The 20,229-nt window shown below is 33.6% G+C and overlaps 1 protein-coding gene across 2 annotated transcripts; it reads right to left on the bottom strand.

Annotated features, from left to right (window-relative positions):
• Positions 1 to 4,807: 4,807 nt before the first annotated feature.
• Positions 4,808 to 18,320, bottom strand: LOC128224523 (alpha-2A adrenergic receptor-like). Of its 2 annotated transcripts, none has more exons than XM_052934396.1 (2): positions 18,209 to 18,320; positions 4,808 to 7,410 (listed from the first exon to the last, which is right to left on the bottom strand). In XM_052934396.1, exon 2 carries the CDS (start codon positions 6,500 to 6,502, stop codon positions 5,171 to 5,173), a length of 1,332 nt encoding a protein of 443 aa, XP_052790356.1. In that variant the 5' UTR covers positions 6,503 to 7,410; positions 18,209 to 18,320; the 3' UTR covers positions 4,808 to 5,170. The 2 variants fall into 2 exon arrangements, with proteins under 2 accessions (XP_052790356.1, XP_052790355.1); XM_052934395.1 differs by lacking the exon at positions 18,209 to 18,320 and adding an exon at positions 13,255 to 13,379.
• Between the last annotated feature and the right edge of the window lie 1,909 nt (positions 18,321 to 20,229).

Here is a 20,229-nt window from a genome sequence, read left to right as displayed (position 1 = left end):
TTATTACTTGTTTATTATTGTAGACAAATTAAATTTATTACTACCAAAATTTCGGTTTGCAGTACATTCTCATGTTGAAAGGAATTACAGTAAAGACACTTTTTACTACCCAATATATTGTTTGCGAGTGTGGTTTAATGTAGTTGGAAATTACAGACGAAAATTTCACTTATAAATAATTCCCATCTGTTAAAATGTTTCATAAATGAATTCGAGCGTTGCATAAAAAGAGATTGTCTGGGATATAAAACTGCGATAGCAATGAATTAATTACATTCAATAAAACTGTATTGTATATTTTAGCAAAGATATGAACAAAAATGTAAAAAAACAACAACATGCATTATGATGTTTATTACTGTTTTGTTATAAACCCGACATGAATGCATGTTGATTATGAAAAAGAGTTTTATATCATACACTGATTCATTTGTGAGGTGTACACAATGTTCAACGATGTATTCACAACTCATGAAACCTTATTTTCAGAAGTTCTATACCTCCCACTTTGATACTTAGACATGTAATGGAAAGTTGTTCAGAGTTATGGATTGTGCCCTATCCCCCGTCCTGCATTTGTTTTAACCAACTTTTACCCTGAGATTCATGATTGACAGATTACTTTATAATTGATTTACATAAGGCGTTATGTTGAGTTGAAAAGGATGTTTGTTTTTACACGTTATCATTTTTATCAATTTAAGTTGTGGTGCTTAACATGCTCATTAGATGTTACGAAAGAGCTATAAACAACTGGAACACGTACATAAATCATCCATTCTTGCATTTCGGACCAAGCTCAACATATATCAAAAATATGGCACAACTCTTACACTCTTTTTTTGTGAATTTAAACGACTGTAAATGCTTCAAATTAGCCAAGGCTTAATACTACAATGAAAATTAAAGGGACACACTCAAAAATAATCCCTGTGAAGACCTTTTCTATTTTTCAGAATCATTTAGACTGTTTTTAAGACACACCAAACGCCATCAGATAAAAAATGCAATGAAAGCCACGTAGACAAATCAAGAGGTCACATTCCTAACGAAGACCCTATTAAAAGGCTAACATATACAATTGAGAGAAACCTAGGAAGCATAAAGCACAGACTGACCACACCTTACATATATTTGTTCGTATATGTAGGATTTACCGCCTTTGAACAGTCAGCTGAATGGGAGTTTACAAGGGAATTAAACTAGTTCATGAGAACTCAACTTCACATTGTCTTATTAAGGGAGCCGAATCAACTTGAAGACAAATGCAGAATACGCATTGACACATAACGAAGTTCAACGTCCGAATATAGACACAACATGTCGACGAATGGGTCCGGCTGGAGCAACAGTGCCAACTGTTCAATGTTACAAAACAGCCACACTTAAACAGGTAAAAAGAATGGAAAAGGACAATTAAATACCAAATTAGATAAATGTCCTTGATGAATGATCGTTAAGCAAATGGAACTTAGTTGACAAAAAATAAGATGAAATAAAACAATTATAATTTTATCAGCCCTAAATCATTTCGCTGTCTGACAGTTTGACTTACCTCAGCCTGTATCTGTTTCTTGAGTGTGAACACATTTGATGCCTTTAACGATCTTGTCACTATTTTGTTTTCTTTGGACGCGGAGGGATATTTTCAAGACAATCATCAATGAGCATGGTTATTGGGGAACACATTGCGCATAAAGTCTTAAACCGAGCAGCTGTATTTCGCATTATTATGTAAGAAATTGATGAAACATCATTATTGACGATGATTAACATTTATAAGACATCATTTCATTGCTATTTGCATTATGAATCAAAGCAATACATGTGCTAATTTAATATTTATTTCCGGGCCTATTCTGCTTTAGAATTACTATTTTGGGATTGATCCGATATAGAGGTTTAGATATTAGATATATTTATACGACTTCTAACAAGTAATATGAAATAGTCTGTTTTAATACAATAGTTATCATCGATGAAACTTTCAATACCTTAGTTCCATAGATAACAATGGAAACTACTGCAGTCAAAAATTAACTACAATTTTTAGTTACATACATGTTGAACGTTATAAACTGTGGTGCAGTCACCTCAATGTATTTAATTTAATTGACTTTTCCCGAGATTCTTGCCTGACAGAACGTTTATAATTTATACACACCATGTGCTGCTTTAAGAAAATTAGAAGCATTAGGCGAGCAAACCAATTATATTTTTCAGCGCACATGATTGACTACTGGATTTGTCTATATAGTTGTTACTGCATTAACTCGATACTTCTATCAATTAAGATTATGATGTTTAATATAGAAAAAAAAGACCGTAGGGTATTAAGGAACAGCTATACTTAGCTCTACTGAGGCGGCTAATTTATGCGGGCCTCGTAACAAACTCTGGACGAAAGAAAACATGAAAATTATGAAAATATCAGTCTCGGTTTTATTGACAATACCGACAAGCCAAATACGATATAAAATGATATATCGATTGTTTGGACGACTAGAAAGCACTTCCAAGAGAAACTTATCCAGATATCGATTACTTAGAGATAAATCGCAATACATGTAAACTCACTCCAACTGGCCACTAATGTACATGAAGGTATGTGTTGACGCCATGTTTTTCATTGTTCAATCTGTAAAAAAAAGTTCGCACCTGGATTTCTGTACACGTGCAATTTTGTGAAAAAAATATTTTGAGTGTGCAGTGATTGTTAATGTAACTACGTTAAAATATACTGCAATACATATTTCGTTTGAATGTACCTTTACAAAAGTTGCCCTTTTTTCAAAATCATATATCAATTGGAAACATCAGCAAAGATGTCAAGTCAGCCGAAAGGGCTAAGTTTTTTTCAGATATTTCAATCCACGAGAACGAAAATACAAATTACTTGGTAAAGATACGACATATTAATGCGACATTTCTTCTTAATCCAGATATAAATAACTTTTGATTGTGTTTGATCCCATTGCTTGGCACACAAGTCATCTATATTCATTTTCAAACGAAACAAATGTAGGCAGATATAAGCACCAATCAAAACTCAGACGAACTAAAGTTTAATGTTCCTTAGAGGCAATAACATGATGACGTTCACACGTTCATTTCTTTCTCGTCAGATACAAAAATGAGGGTCTAGTTTATAGATATTTACTCCAGATGTTTTTATTCAGTTGCCACAGTATCACGTTTCACATTTTGAGCGCCTAATCTTATTCTTAGAAGAAAGGTTTGAGGTATTCATAGATTTTGAAACGATAAACTTCTTAAATAACAGACCTGCATGCAGTATTAGGATGTTTTTTTTTATTACTGCCGGTGAGTAGTCATACGCATATTTCAACAACAATGAGAGCTGCTCTAAACACGTGCAAACAAGTGTTTTGTACATTATTATTAGATTCCAGTGTTGTAAATTAAAACAATCAAGTAATACCAGCCTGTCCTACAATTAAAACAATCAAGTAATACCAGCCTGTCCTACATATCAGTATAAAGTGTTAAGTATTCTAGACCTGCTTTTATAATTGAGATTCATAACAGTGTCCTCAAGGGTTTAAAATACAAGAAAATTTAAAATAAAACATTTTTGAATTGCATTGTTTTCATCATTGATATATTGTTCGGAGTGTATGTATTGTTCTTTGTGTGAATGTTAATGAACAGCTTTAATTTAATGATAACGAATCTTAAAAACAAAATAAACAATAGTTGAAAGTTCTGCATTGGTCTCGTTTTTGTTGAAGCTCTAATGATTTAACATTATAACGGAAACAAGAGGACCAAGGAGTGTACGGTAATGGTACAGCTCTCTCAATTATTTTACATAATGCATGACTAATAGTCTCAAAAATAATTTTAATGGCTTTAGCTTGCCTGAAATATACGATGCTATAATCTAGATAATATTGTTTGCATCTCTCAGACAGCGTTATGAATGTACGCTTAATTGCAGAATATAATTTAATGTTATGTCACATAAATACTGTGAGGCTTATACCGGTTTCACCTGCGTTGTTTAAACAGATAAACAACGTCGTTAAATGTATATTTAAATCTCGTTATTCAAAAATCTTTTGCATTCAGATATATTCCAAGTACAGCATAAAAAACTGCCATCAGAATTTCTGGCATATTAGCTCCTTATCAGCTTTGTGAAACAATTGATCGGTTTATAATATGTCGAAGTGCAATATAATTATTCCAACAGCGTTCCTTTGTGACAAAATGATGTTTGTGTTTTTGAAAATTCCTTATTATTCTTAATACAATTAGCGAAGTCGAAAACAATCACGTAAGCAATGCCTACCAGTATATGTATTTGAGAGAACGATGTGAAGACAAAGCAAACAAAGTGAAAACAATAGACACATGTGCCTGGTTTCGGCCATGAAAATACGTCGCATAACAAACTAAGCAAGGACTTTTCGGCTACAGATTTGATTGTTGTTACTACTGTCCAATCGGATTTCAGGCGTCAAAGATTTTTTTGTGAAACCTGGAAATTGACACTTACTTTGTACCGGCATTTTATTCCTAAATACGGTTCACGCCTTGTCATCGGTCGTAAAACTCTACATTTTGAAACCTTCCATTACGTATGAGTGTTTAACATACTTCTTTATCCAGATATAAATAACTTTTGAAAGGAATATATTGAAACTCCCCTTGTTATTTGGGTTTCTTCCAGTCACACTCGATAAAACCGTTAAAAGTACACACCAGATATCCTTTGTACATTTGCGATTATACTCATCGAATAATATAGTTTGATTTTCATTTTATTTGCAATTATACCGTTCCACTCTGATACTACAAAATATAGAAAAGACTTATTGTTCTAAAATTATAGTCAGTTCAAAAAGGCAATTTTATTTAAAAAAAACAGTTAAAATATAATTGCTCCACCAAAAACAGAACGGCAACTATTATATGTTGACGATTCAGAGCGATTTGTTTTATGCATTTCTCGCAATTCTTGTATTTTGGCTTCTATCAAAAAATGCCAGAAAAATATTTAATACTTTATATCGTCAAAACCTCATTTATCGCAGCGACTCGTCAGTCGAATCAGTTAAGAAAATGGCTCCGACCATAATCATTATGTTGTTTGACAGGCTTTTATATCACAGAATAAAAAATACACAATTATAATAAAAACATGCTATCTTATACAACATTGTCTTAGTTTTGAAAACAAAATAGGAAGCACATTTCTGCAAGAGCTCCTAAACCTTTTGACAAATATAGCATACACAACTGGATTAATGGCATGATTTAAGAAATATATACGAAAGAAAAATGAAAACAAAGTGAATTCACTTGATGACATATTGACAATCTTTTCAACTTTCAAAGTCATTAAATTATGCGTAACATACGTAACAATAAACACAATAGTCAATATAAACCAAATAAAAGTCTTTGTGGGAAAACGTTTGGTTCTCTGTGATCGACCACTTATTCTAATATTCTGTTTAATGCTCTTTCTGTGGTTTGAAACCCAATTCTTAAGTGATCCATTGGAGAGTGATCCGTTTTTAATTTGATTGGGTATTGAGACGTTACTTCCTCCGTGTTCATTTGTCCCCATGTATTTACGACCAGCCTCTGGTGTTTCGTGAACAACTGTATTTTGATTATAAATCCCGGAACTTAACACCGTTTCATACGATGAATTATTGCGCTGCATGGATATAGCTTTTATTTGTTTCGCAGCTTCTTTCATCACAAATGTGTATAATACTATATACGTTACAGAAATTCCGACCAGCAAAACAAGGAGTAAGACTTTGTAGACTGTTCTCCATATGGATTTCCCGTACTTTTCCCCCGTTTCACATAGATGTATAGTGGTGTTTCCTCCATGTATATTCGTCATATTTGTTGTTTTTATACCACACATAATAGTTCCGGGTACAGCTAAAAGTATAGGGAATACACAAGCAACAACCATCAAAATTCGTACTGCAATCGCTGGTGACATTTGTTTCTTGAATGGCTGCACCACCTTTCTAAACCTATCTATTGAGATGACCAAGAGGGCGAGACATGACGAAGTTGCCCCAAACACGTTGAAAAAACACTTTACCTTGCACGTGACCACATCCCCAAACTCGAAGTATTTCCTCTGTTTTACCATCTCAGCCGGTATCAAAGTTATACATATCACCATGTCTATCACTGCAAGAGTCAGGACGAACACTTTGAAATTATTCCGCTTGTAATCCCGACTCAAAGAGAAAACGAGTAAAATTAAAAGATTTCCAAAGAATCCGAAAACGGCAAAGAAGCCAAACGTTATTGTAAGCGGAAGCAATGCTCTCGCATAACGATCGTTCAATTCGTCTAAGCTCTCTGTCTGATTATGATCTAAAACGTCCGTGGAATTATTCATTTTGCTACCAATGCTATTCACACACTGTTTATCAAACACTGTTTCTAAATGTTGATTTGAAAATAACTGATGACTTCCATAACCATTTTCTGATAACATACGCTTTTGTTTAAATTCCACAATTGAAAACAAGCTGATATTTCCGATCTCTGGAACCCACTGAAGTAAAGTCCAATGCCTATCTAATCAAGCCACACTTTTATACAGCGAAATCCGATTATCTGGTCCCGCCTCCTTTGAGAAAACCTAGCAGACACGCTATCCAAACTGCAGAAATGAAAATTCCTAGTGGTTAAAAAATTAGACAGATAATAGTATCATTTCCATTGGGTTGTTTCTCTCAATAGTCGAATTTACATCTTTATCGTCCCGATCTACGTCAATATGATCATAGAGCTAAAATATGGAAGTGAAATTTATTGTGTTTGACACAAACTTTATATATGTTATTACTCGTTTATCAATTTAAGTTATTGTTTATTGAGAGTTTCATTTATAAACACTGATTTGTTCACACACGTGTTAGTATACACATACTACATGCACTTGTTACTAATACAAAAATTTACAATGCTTTTACGTTTTATGAGAGGTTACTGCTCTTTGTAGATATGAATGGATTCTGAAGTAATAATATCCTTTTAAAATTTAAAGTCTTTGTAAATTATTCACATTCCTTCAAAACTCGTTTTAAGGTTACAATTTCGAAACTTGTATCGTTTGCTTCAACTGTTTCACAGAACACTGTGTAAATCCAAAGAGTATTGTTTAAATAAATCCGTGCCACCTCATTTATCGTGGCAGAGCGGAAGCTTGTATATCTCTCCTATCAGACTGGTCAGTATTTGACCCCGTTCACAAGGCGGTGATGCTGATAACGACGAAGACATGTAAGACGACTGGGTTAGGGTACGGGGCACTACGTGATTTCAGTTGACCTCATTTGTTAAAGCTCTGACATCAGGCTGCCAATTGTTGTAAAACCTTTTCGTCACTAATTTCATCACCTGCAAGTAAATGAAATATTTCAACAATATTTGCAAAACATAATAAGATAGGGTAAAAATGAACTGAATTTAGACTAGCATATCAATTCTTTTATTGCGATGCAATTTTATCCCCTTTCCTTTATCTGTATTTCCAATTCATCTTCTTTTGAATTTCTATCAAGCTTAAACTTCTAGTAGAATTTAAAATAATTTGAATGGGTAAATATGTGCATTACTATCAACGTTCTTTGTTCCTTTTTATTGATAAATTACTTTTAATAGGTTTTCTTCGCAAATTTGCGTCAATAACATTTATTATGAACGTATAAACCAAATTCTTTTCAGCTTTATTACTTGTTTGACTGAAAAGGAGAGGACCTTTTGCTAATGTTGTAATAAAGTTTGGCCCGACCCCATTATATCTCATGGAATGTTCCATATCCACTTCTATTTCTATGCGTTGAAATAACCTATGGTTAAGCCTATCCTCTTTCGAAGAGTGCCACATACAAATGCATTGATTGGTTTTAAGGAATACATGGCAGTGAATGCTTAGCGTTACTAAGTGCATATGTTTTATGGATAATTAAGGATTAATTCTTATTTTTTGTGCGCTCATGCAGTATGAACGCTCGGCCGCAAATGCAAATTTTGCAAATGCATGAACCGCGCTAGCGATTTTTGGACAATTTGCAAAATCGCGGCCGAGCGATTATATTGCATGAAAGCACAAAAATAAGAATCAATACTTATATTTACATTTTTCTGTTGTTTTTGTGTTTGTTTTTTATGTTTACATTTTTTAAAATTGTTTTGACCTAAAAGAGTTCGAGAAGAATAAAAGGAACAAAACGCAAAAACAAATGTCAATGGTAAGAGCGCTTATCGCCCTTGGTCTTTAAGCTAGGCGTTCTTTTTATCATCCGCATTATGAAAATAATAATTTGCAGTAGAAAATAAAAAAAATCTTTTCAATCATTTCGTAGCTACTGTACTATATATGGTAGTAATAATGATTTTGTTTGTAAAGTTCTTCTTTTAATATATACAAAATATCGATATGTTTTAACTCCTGTATTACATATGCATGACCAATGTAAGTGGGCATAAAAATGTTGTCACGATGAGTTTATGGATTACGTTCAGTTTAACAGTTTAAGGTAAAAAATGTGTCATAATTTTATTTTTGTTGTGTCGCCTTTTAATGCTTTCCATTAAATTGTAATTTAATGATGTGCAAGTCTTCTCGAATTGACATTTTTAGACGATAGTTCTTACTCGAAAAATACATGTCGCTTTGACAGTCTTCGATCATTTCATATATCTTAATGTTGTTTTATCTTAAGTTATGCAATTTTAAAATGTTCTTCTTTAATATGATAGATTGACAGATACCATCGTATCATTCTTGTGATTAAAAAAATTGTAGTAAGATCTCTACGCACGGTGATTCACCAGCGCCCAATCAGAGCGTTGCTTTCTTGCAAAACTCCGCCTACAAAGGTCACGAAGGGTCGACCGGTTCATGGAAAATGAACACAAATTTTATCGTTCAGAAAATCAAGTACGAATTATAAATATTTAGACACGAGTAGTTATTTGTGACATGTCTGTGGGGATCATTTCCCCCGATGCATCATAATCCATTGTGTTGAATGACACTTTATTTTGGCTGGATGGACTCGTTCATATTACGAGGGAAGTTCCTATCATCTAGCCATTGTAGTGATTTGATCAAAACGAGTCATAAACAGGACATATTTACATACACGATCATTATACTGATATATCCATCAGGCATCAGTTTCACCGTTAAAAGGGAAAAATATGAGATTACATACCAACAACATAATCTTACCCTGTAGAATATAACAATATATATATCCGTACTATTCAATTGAAATGGGTTACCCCCTTCCATTGGTCAGTGAACATTAATGGGGGTTAAAATTTTCAAAGCGTTCTAAATCTAGTTTGAACTGTGTTAAAAACACAGACGACACTGACTATAAAGCATATGTTGCGTGCTGAGTCGTTCTTAAGACCAAATGAATCAAACTATTTATGTTAGTATTGTTAATGTTATTCAATCATCACACAAATACCCTTTAAAACAACTGTGTCGTAACATGTAAATTTTGTTATTCAAACAATATTAAATTCATTTTATTTGAGTTTGTTCAATGTTCAAAGATAAACGAAAAACTTATATTCTTAGATATTTTGTCTAAAATATATAATATCATTCAATTAAATCTGATAATAAAAACCTGTTTAATAAAACTAGTTATTTTTGTAACACAGCCACGACATGCTCACATATATAACCGTTAATATTAGTCCTTTCGCTTTCTGGATGTTGTTTGTAAATAATATATTGCAAAACTATTCATTGTTTTCGTTTATGCATGCAATATTGTGTTTAAATCGAAGAGCTATAGATGTTTAATTTAAAAAACGACAACATTTCTTTTTCACTATTGATGATATATCATCGGTTGTGTTTAGTTACGAAAGGTTTTTTCCTTAAGACACGAAGCTAGCCGAAAATTACCAAGTATAGTATATAACATGGATACGACAAATGGCTGGAGAAGCTTAGTTTGAGGAAAACGTACCTATGATAATTCAATCCATCTTTTAGTAGTTTGGATATACTCAGAGACACTGACATTTTCTGCAAGCAAATGACCATTCCCAGATTGTGTATGTTAATGGAAATAATTCGTGAACAGTTACCAACATTTTCTTTTTCAATTTTGTCTAAATTGTTCAATTGTGATGTATTTGAAATAATGTTTCTGTATTTTCACTTAATCCGACGGTGTAGTAAAAATAATACGTGTTCTTTAGATCCGGATGTTCGTCTCTTGTATTTATGTTACAAACAAAAAATCCCCATTTAATCAAGTAAATGACATCTACCCCGATACAAGGTGATACAAATATGAAGTATACAGAGGCACTATATTTATGCTAAAACCTACAGAAACAAGCTCAGTAGCAAAAAGTTTAAACATAAACCCAGTTTAATGGCACTGGGTAAACGCCAAAGACATAGAACATAAGAACAAAAAATCACAAACAAGCAACATGGAAGAACAGCACAAAACTCCACAAACACTACAGTGCATACATACTATATATACAAAACTAGGTATGTTTATCAAGGATTGTTAGGTACCACCTTGGAACGGTCAGTAAAATGTCAATTTACTAGGGGTTTAAACCAGTTTGCGTGCACAACCTCACTCTCACAAACCTTGTTATTGATCAAAAGTGGGTAACTACCGATTCGACAGCTCAGTAAAATCACAAAAGGCTGTGACCATGCTGTTACCGTAAGTAAAACCCCACATCTAATTAAACATATTCATGTCACACTCTGACAACAGTATTTCAGGCTATATAAAATGACACAACTCGAAACTATATTCAACAGGTACTTTTATCTTCTTTTAAATAAACAAAGTATGAAGACAAAACGATCTTGGCAGGATTTTAAATTTTATACCTGAGATTCAAAATAACGATACAGCAGCACTAATAAACATGCGCTGAATACCTTTTTTACATCCGAATAACATATTCAATTGCCAATTTCTATATTGTTTTATGATACCTATTTATAAGACACAAACAAATAGAAAGTTAGTGAACATATTTCATAGAGACACACAATTTGAAGATATTGAAAGCATTCAGGGCAAAATTGCTAGAGTGGTTATTCACATGCAAAACGTTGACGACGGACACTTACCAATAACAATAGCTTGCTATGAGCATTTAAAAGAATTAGGTGAATATGCTGTTAATCATACGGACATCCGATGCAAGAATACTAATACTTTAGCATTCGTTTCGCCGTCAACGATAGGAACACTTTATTCAACACTTGAATTAAACACATTTAGATTGATTGAGAAACCAAAATCATCGAAAACAATTGGCTTAAAGTGATATTCACGAGACAACAAAACTCTGCAGAACGTTTCAATATTCCTGCACAAACCTGGGGCAATGACATTCCGCTTGTATTTAATAAGATGATAGTAAGATTTTGAAGTAACGGACGTTTACCTGTCTTCAATTCTTCATTTTCACAAGGTAAATTAAAACAAAACAATATGAAAAAAAAATAAACAACTTCATTATTTTCAAGGCGTAGATAAAGCTACTGATATTGGATCTTTAGACTTCAGATTTACTATGATGTTAGGGAGTTTTCAGCAGACTTCACAATCAATCATCTTAATAAAATACAAATACAAAGAAAACAAAGAAGCATACATTTAATTATAATCTAACGACCAAAATACCGTATCAAGCAGTATATGTTTTATTAGGTAAGATCAAATAACCAAACATGACAGACAGCTATTCAGGGACAACGCATACTGAGTATACTACCGGTAAGCGACATGAATGATGCCATGATTGTTAAACAAGCCATGAAGAAGTGTATGTATTCAAGATAAAAAAATATACAAATAAGGCAATTGTAAACCACAACAGCCAAATAGTTACTGAGATAATGTTAAATGGAATAAGATAAGAAAAGGTGAAAGCCGAACAAGCAATCGTCAAGAGACTCATAAGACAGCAACGACAGTCCCAATCAATATTTAAATATAGTTTTATGATAACAATTGTGGTTATACCGCTAAGGAACTGTCAAGGAAAACAGACAGCATTGCTATAAGTGTTCAACCCAACACTTGTGTTTAACAATAGATACGGCTTCACAAAAAGAGCCATTTCAAGCTAGGGCACAATATAGTAGATAAAACAATGGACACAACCAGGGCCTGTACAGTTACCCAAACATTAACCCAATTGCAATGAACTCCAAAACAGAGGCGCAATGCTACAAAACAACACACCTGAAATAACTATCACAATATCGTCTTTGGTAACTGAAACGTACATACTAAGTCATTTTTACCATGCACTATTCGACCGAAGAACACAGCTAAGAATGTGTTGTTTTAATGTGATCAACTATGTCTTTCACGAATGGAACTTTCATGTTTAAACATGCATAGTTAGTAAAATTTCTAACAAGCTAACATGTACTAGTTTAAGCATGCACAGCTGTTACAGTTTAACCAAACAGGCGTCGTGTATAAGCATTTGGCATGACCCTTAAAATTAATGCTAAATTTTGATTTACGAGTTTTAATATTTCAACTTGTATCTCACCCGCTCAGATATAAATTGATGAATCATAAAGACATATGTTTATTTCACGAACTGGGGGAATGTTTTTTGCACGAAGCGTTTATTAAAACATGCAGAACTCCATAAATATCGGTTGGCGATGGGCGTTGATTAAAGGTTAAGGCAGCTACGATAGGTAACATACTTAATTTGCCTTTTAGAGTGTTCTCTTTCCTCTTGCTTTTTGGTTTGCCATCTCTGAACGGTTGCAAGTAAAATGGGCGTAACCGTTCTATAAAACTACCGTGCGCATAAATTACAACGCAGTTCACCTATTTCGCAGGATAATTATTGAACGTTGTTCGTGACAACGGTCTTCAACGCAGTAATGTCACCCGCAACTCCTGAGACAGAAATTAAATTTCCGCAATAGCGCTCTAGTATATTCAATGTTTTCTCGTTCATGTATGTCCTGACAAGAATCATTTTAAAGGCTTGCTTTTCAACGCCAAAAATACGGCAATTTAATCATGTCAATGGAAACATAAAACATACGGTAGTACTTTTGTTAGCCTTATTTGAAATGAATGATGAAAGCCAAGTTCACTTTTGTCGGTGAGCACTTACCGCAAATATTATTGATATTACGACATAGCATGCATGCACCTATCAATTTTAGCGGATCATTGTTATTTTACTTACCCATTTTTCCTATCTTTTGTTCTATTCAATCCCACCTTACATTCGCGTGTCAATAATCCGGAAGTACACGATATATAAATTATTCTTTAAACATGTAACTTCATTGTTTCATACACATCCGTTCGAGAAGTACATAATTACGTATGTGAAAGTGTCCCAGCAGTTAAGCTACAGCTATACATACTTGCATAGTACATTTACCTCCCTTGTGTTAAATGAATACGTTAAATGATTAGGCCAAGAAAAGTCGTTCAGCCTTGGTTCATCAGAATCCGACAAAATGCCATTTCTTCCGTAAAACTATGTATTGACGGTTTAAAAGTAAGGTTTATACAAGTTCGCGAGAATGTCAACTATATTATGTTTAAACCAGCATAACAAGCATGCTACAGTGAAAGCATTTTAATATAATGTATTAATCAACTATACCGTATATTTTTTATATACTTATGCCAACTGTGTATCAAAGTATATCTGTATGATATGCTTTCTTTCTTTGCTTTGATAACAAAATGGAAACGTAACAATGCCAATTCAAGGTCAATAAAAAGTCAACTATTTATTGCAAGTCTAGAATATGCAATGTTTTAATTATATTCTTCAAATTGATTTTAAAATCTTTTAAAAAAGATCACTGAGCTTACTACAATGTTATCAGTACCACTTTTAAAAACGTTTTCAATTTTTCCTATTTAAGTTTAAAATAAGGTAAGAAAGTCAGCAGGAACGCAAAAATAGGATATTTGGGTAATTGAGCTCTATTTTGTTGAAATAAAAAAACATGATTGTTTCTATTATAATATATTTTATCATGCAGGGACTACAAGGCGCCTTGTGCTGCTTTGCATCAATGGTTTTCTGGTGTATATATATGTATATATATTTACACACAGTTCATGGACGTTTTGATTAAATGAAAGTCTATGTCTTGGTAGAAATTAAAAGGAATATGATATAACACACAAACTGTGAGTAAGGTTAATTACACAGCTAGTTAATACAATAAAAAACAAAATATATAAGCGCGCTAAATTTCAATTATATTCTTTCGGTTTTGTTTCATTATTTAATTGCGATAAATGCATTTTTTTATCATTCTGGTGGTTAAAAAAGGACAAAAGGGTTAAAAGAAGTCATTTAGATATAGATACAGAAACGTTTAAAACATATTGTGACTTTATCTTGAAGGATTTGCAATATAATTGGCATTTACATATTGGACAATATCTAATACGAAAAACCAATTTGGATTTCGATGCAAACCTCATTACACTAATATGCACTTCCATATCATCCCCATAATTCTACTGCAAAAACACTACAGCAGGTACTTACCGCAATAATATGTCGACGCCGATACAAACCATATAATAGAAATATGCAATTCTATATCATCTTCACAATGCTACCGTAAAAAGAAATATAGCCAGTACGCATCGCGATAATGTGTCTGTTTTTGCAAAAATGGGCCCCTAATGTTTGCATCAAAGCCTTTACATTTAACTATGTTTCATCAGTATTAAAACCCCTAAAAGACAATTGTGACGTACGGTATCAGATATTAAAGTGCTCAGTGAAAGCGAAACAAGTTATAGCTTAAAATGAAAATAGAAGGAATTACGACTGTCTTGCGCTGAATCCTCGATATAATGATTTACTATCTTTTTGCGAAGTATTTTTTATACAGAAGAATCGTTATTTGAAACAGAGGAAGTTTACTATTCTAAGCGTCCAGGTTTTCTCACTAAATGAACAATGCAAGACACCGACAGGTATTACAGATTGATGACGGGTTATCTTAAGATGTGCACTGCCGTATTGTGGGAATTGTTTTATACTGAAGCGAGATCCCATCGTCATCTTTACAAAAACACATGCATACCTAGTTTGAAAGCAGAGTAGCCTTGACCTGTTGAGAAATCGAAAACTCAATATGACATGATGATTCCATCACGGCAAGTCCTGTTCGTAGAAAATACTTAGATATATCAAGCCTTTAGCTCTCATAACTAAACTGTATGCAACATCAATACACCACTTACAATCTGACATCAAAATAATCAAAGAGATTTGAAATAGAATGTAACATATTTGTAAACATAAACAAAACGTGTTTTTTTTATAAAAAATAAAAGGCGCTAAAGGGTGCGTGTCTTAGATTTGCACGGAATTGAAAGCAGGCTGTATGAAGCGGATATAGTTGGACCGGTGCATTTAAGCCTTCTCTGGCCATCGCATATTCGCATATATAATTGAAGTTTAGACCTGATGGAAGTAAACTTTGAAATTATAGAAGATGGTGGGTAAAGGTCAAAGTTAAAATATAATCAGAGAAAGTAGACAATATTATACGCTAGATTTTGCTTTAAGCTTTGATAGTATTTTAATATTTGTCTGCTCATGATATCATAACAGTGAAAGTGTACGAAACATTAAGATAATTAGGTCTTATAAACATTTTATATTTAAAAAAATACATAAAGGAAATACTGATATAATGCAATACTGATGGCAATTTATATACCACTTGACTTATTAAACGATGCTATGAAGCATTTTATGTCCCTGATTTTACCTCCATGCCTGAATGGAAAGCGAATATATACAAATGACAGGATTCAAGCTGGTCAAACGCCAACTGATGAATCCAAGAAACTACCAAAACTTTACTTCGAAATATTATTTCTAGAACAGTATATGACATTACCATATTGTCCGAACAGCTGTTTGTCATTGCGTCTATCGACAACTATTCAACACTTAAGAGTTTTGATAAGAAAGGTTTAGGCTTACGCCAACAGTTCACGCTTGGCCAAACCGTAAATAGTATTTCAACAGTGAGTCATACGGAAATCGTTGCATCACTACCCAAAGGTAAGGCACAGCGCATCTTCTCCGTTTTCGGCCTTATCAGATTTTATAAAAAAACCCACTCCTGTTGGCATAAACTGCAAGGGCATCATTTACAGCAGACACGTTTTGTTGTTGCAATAAGTACAAAGGCGAAAGTAGCATTCATATTTTAAATATGGAAAGAGTCATCATTAAAGTGATAAAAATATGATAACGAAGTCCGACAGCTGTTGCTATTAGACCCGAACATAAGACTGTAATTTAGAGTGATAACAACACATTGATATTCGTCACGATAGATGATATATCGATTCGGCCCCTGAGTGATAATAGTCAACTCGATGGTTCATATGTGAAGACTATGGGCACTACCGGTCGTGTGTACGTATGTGGAGGGAAATCGGAGTTTGTGTTTGGTTTAACCAACATATTTTGCCATTACAACGTTACTTGCAATGCCCCATACTGTCTAGAGTCCGTGTTGTATGGCCTTTTGCTTATTGACCAATTGCCTGTTTGTTTGCAAATACTTTTGGATTAGTCAAAGTGAACAAGGTAGAAACAGACTTGCTCGCAGTGATCTAATGTCTACACTGGCATGTGCACGGAATGCGTAGAAATGTTTCTCGGTTTGTAGTCAGTGTCTCCCAAGTATAGAACGATTACAATACCTCTTACAGGAATTTTTCTGTTTGCCGTATTATATGACCGTTCGTCAATGGACATATTTTTCGTTTGTATGCGATAGTTTTTGATTTGTGAAGGTAAACCAAGTTGAAAAGTTGCAAATTCTTTTGATACAGCATTGATATCAATACTGATGTGGGTTGCGTATGTGTGTGTGTATTGCATTATTTGCCTTTATTGTTCATTCGTTTGACGTTTGGATATTGTTGTTAGGAAACACCAAAGTTTAATTTTTCTTAGACATATAAGAAGACGTCATAAACGAGACCAAAAACTGCCAATGCGGGATTTTAATAAAAAGCGCGACCGTTGCTGATATAATTCCCGGCTACAAGTTAGAATAATTATACAATACAGTAGTCGTCGTGACATTCGATCGTCATTTTATTCAGGCCATAGTGTTAGGAAAGATCTCGAAGGACAAACGACCTTGTTCGTGTGCCTGTGTGGGTACAGATTTGACAGTGTACGCTTAGTGCCACCAAGTATCATGTCATCGATGGATCGCTTCTTTCACAGACACACAATGTCCACAGTGAAATAAAGCTTTCTGTCCTATAGAAATTGTCTAATTTAGTGTGATTACTTGAGATGAGACAAAGTGTACAGACTTAAATGAAACAACGTTATTAATATTTCTATGGAGTGTGTGTGCCTGTGAGTTGCCTTTGATTTTTGTACTAGTGTAGTGGATGTTTGACTAATAGGATCGACGTATACATTATACTAGTGCCCCGCCCCCCATCGCCAAAAAACAACAACACACACTTATATAGTTTTATTTCCTACTAATCCGCAATTAAATAATCTCATTGATTGTTTTGCCTGGTTATTGATCTTGAAAAAAGTTTAGGCAATGTTTCTGAAAGAAATGGTATTCTTTTGATAACCGTAACACTATCATGATATCGCAAATTTGCAGTTTATATATGCGCATCTTTATTGCTGAACAAACATATTAAAATGTAAAACGATACTATCAATGTGTTTGAAGCAATAGAATGGAGTGCAAATGTGATTATGCTTGTTTTAACGTTATATTGAAATAAAAATGTACTATAATTTTTATATACATACAGCTTTCACAGGATCGATGACCCCGCTTACCGCACTGACAAAGGATGTTACATATCAGACAGGTTTTTAGATAATCATCTAAATAAATTATGTATAATTATTTCAAAGAAACTTATTCCAATTTGCAACCAGACCATTGCAAAACATATGATTGGCACTGGTGCATTATATCATGAAAATGTTGACACTGTACCTCTGAAATTAAACTGTTTTACAGCAATTAGTGTATACTTTCCAGGAGACGTAACTCCAAAGAAGAACAAACTCTGGCTGACGATGAGTATGACTCATAATTGTCGTTATGTTTATAATTGTTATGAACGAAACACACACTAACCTGTAGAAGTAGTTTGCAAACCCAAAACTCCTAAGTATAACTCCTACTCATCATCGTAAAATTTAAAGCCATGTTCATTTAACTCTTTGTGTTTTGCCATTCCCCACATCAGACACAAACTCTCTCAACTTCACTGTGACATTGTGTACCATGTATCAGAAGAAAACCACTTAAACGGTGAAAGTGGTTCTCTTCTCTCCAATGTTTTAAACTCGAGGGTAATTCACTCTAAGTAGATAAGGTTGAGGCTTACGAAAATAAATCATTAAGTATTTCTTTAGGTGACATGTGTACCTTATGCAAACATTTCCTCTAAACTTTCGGACTGGTACAAATGTAAAATACATTTACACTTAGATATAGAACTTAACTCTATACAAATAAGTCGTTGGCCATGCGAAATATGCCAAACAATGGAATATTAAATTTTGAAAATGTGAATCCAATTTTTGAACAATCACTCTTAAATTGTGTGAAAGAAGTTCGATCAAAACTTCAATATAGCTGTTAAGTTAATCTTGGAGAAAGCGCATATTAATCTTGCACGACTCTGGTGCAACTGACAAAAAGTGAGTAAGACACTAGATGGTGATCAATGAACGATCCCCGCTTTTAGCCGTATAAGACAAAAAATCAGTTTAAACTTTAATGGCACGTAACTTTTGAACCACTTTGCCTCGACTTACAAACTCTAACATTTCGTGGTAACATGTATACACTATTTCAGATCAATCCTTCGGACACTGTGGAAGGTCTATGAAGTGAAATTCTGTCACACAACACTTACTCTTGAACTAATCAACCAAAAACTGACGACACGTGTGTTAAAGGATTTATACTGTTTTGATGGTTATATTTACCAAGTTTCAATCCCTTAAACAATACAGGATTTTTTTTATTTCACGACAAAAATAAGATTTGCATTAATGTAAATTACATTTTAAAGTACCATGTATTGAGCATGTGCACCTAGTTTTAGATTACTCCGTCAAAAGGTGCTCGGCCACACACGTTTTGCAAAAGTCAGCAAACCCGACCAATCGTCAGGCCCAGAGGGATTATACTCGTACACAATCAACACACAATTAAATACACCTTTGTACAACGAAAAAAAAACCCACACGTTTTCTTTGCCTTTTTTGGGGATATAAATTCCCATATCGTAACTAAAGCAATAAGGTGGTGTTTAACAGTGCTGCATCTATTGTGCTATTAAATTACAACGCAGACTTATTTTAATTATTGAACGTTGTCTTTGACGACACGGTACAAAATACTTACTTCACCAACATAAACATCATTGAAATAATACAATCAAACTGAAGAGCTCATTGATAAATTCAAGAACTCGGGTTTTGGGTGCAGTAACTATATCTAACAATTTTAAATCAGACCAATATAAAAGTAACATTTAGATCAATATAAGTTAATTCCAAACACATGCATGGTTATATCATTTTCATTTATCAAAGAGAATAATATTGGAGTTAAAATAAAACATTACGACAATGGTAGCGAAAGTAAAACAAAACAAAATATAACCTAGATCTATAAAAGACATACTTTGCATTGCATATCTTTAATATGACACAAAAGTATCATAATTATTAACACTAGTCAGTTAGTATAAGCCAATGGATTACATCTCACCTCCTTGTTCCTAATGAATCCGTCAGTAGATTCACACAACATCACTCAACTGAGAGGAAGCATTAACGCACGTGAAGAAGAGTAACGAGGTACCTTCATAAGCTCATTACTGTGAGTTTAATAAGACCTTTATGAACTTTTTCTGGTGGATATTTTGTTATCAAAGAACATAATTTATTATACAGCTGCGCATTTGTTGCTGTAGTCTGCAAGTCGATAAAAAATGCTAGATCGTTGGTTTATGAATGTTCGGAGCATTGATGAGAGGGTTTTCGTCATCTAACATTAGTATGGTAAATGTGTCAGGTCGACGGCAATCATCAGAATTTAGTGGGGTTTTTTTGTTTGTTTCTTTATAATATTCCACATTT

This window comes from Mya arenaria, chromosome 17, assembly GCF_026914265.1.
Source record: "Mya arenaria isolate MELC-2E11 chromosome 17, ASM2691426v1".
Lineage (NCBI taxonomy): Eukaryota > Metazoa > Mollusca > Bivalvia > Myida > Myidae > Mya > Mya arenaria.
Note: the sequence above shows the minus strand (reverse complement) of the source record. Positions and strands in the feature narration are given on the sequence as shown.

Coding starts and splice junctions, on each gene's coding strand:
- LOC128224523 (XM_052934396.1), bottom strand. CDS start 6,502: ATGTTATCAGAAAATGGTTATGGAAGTCATCAGTTATTTTCAAATCAA.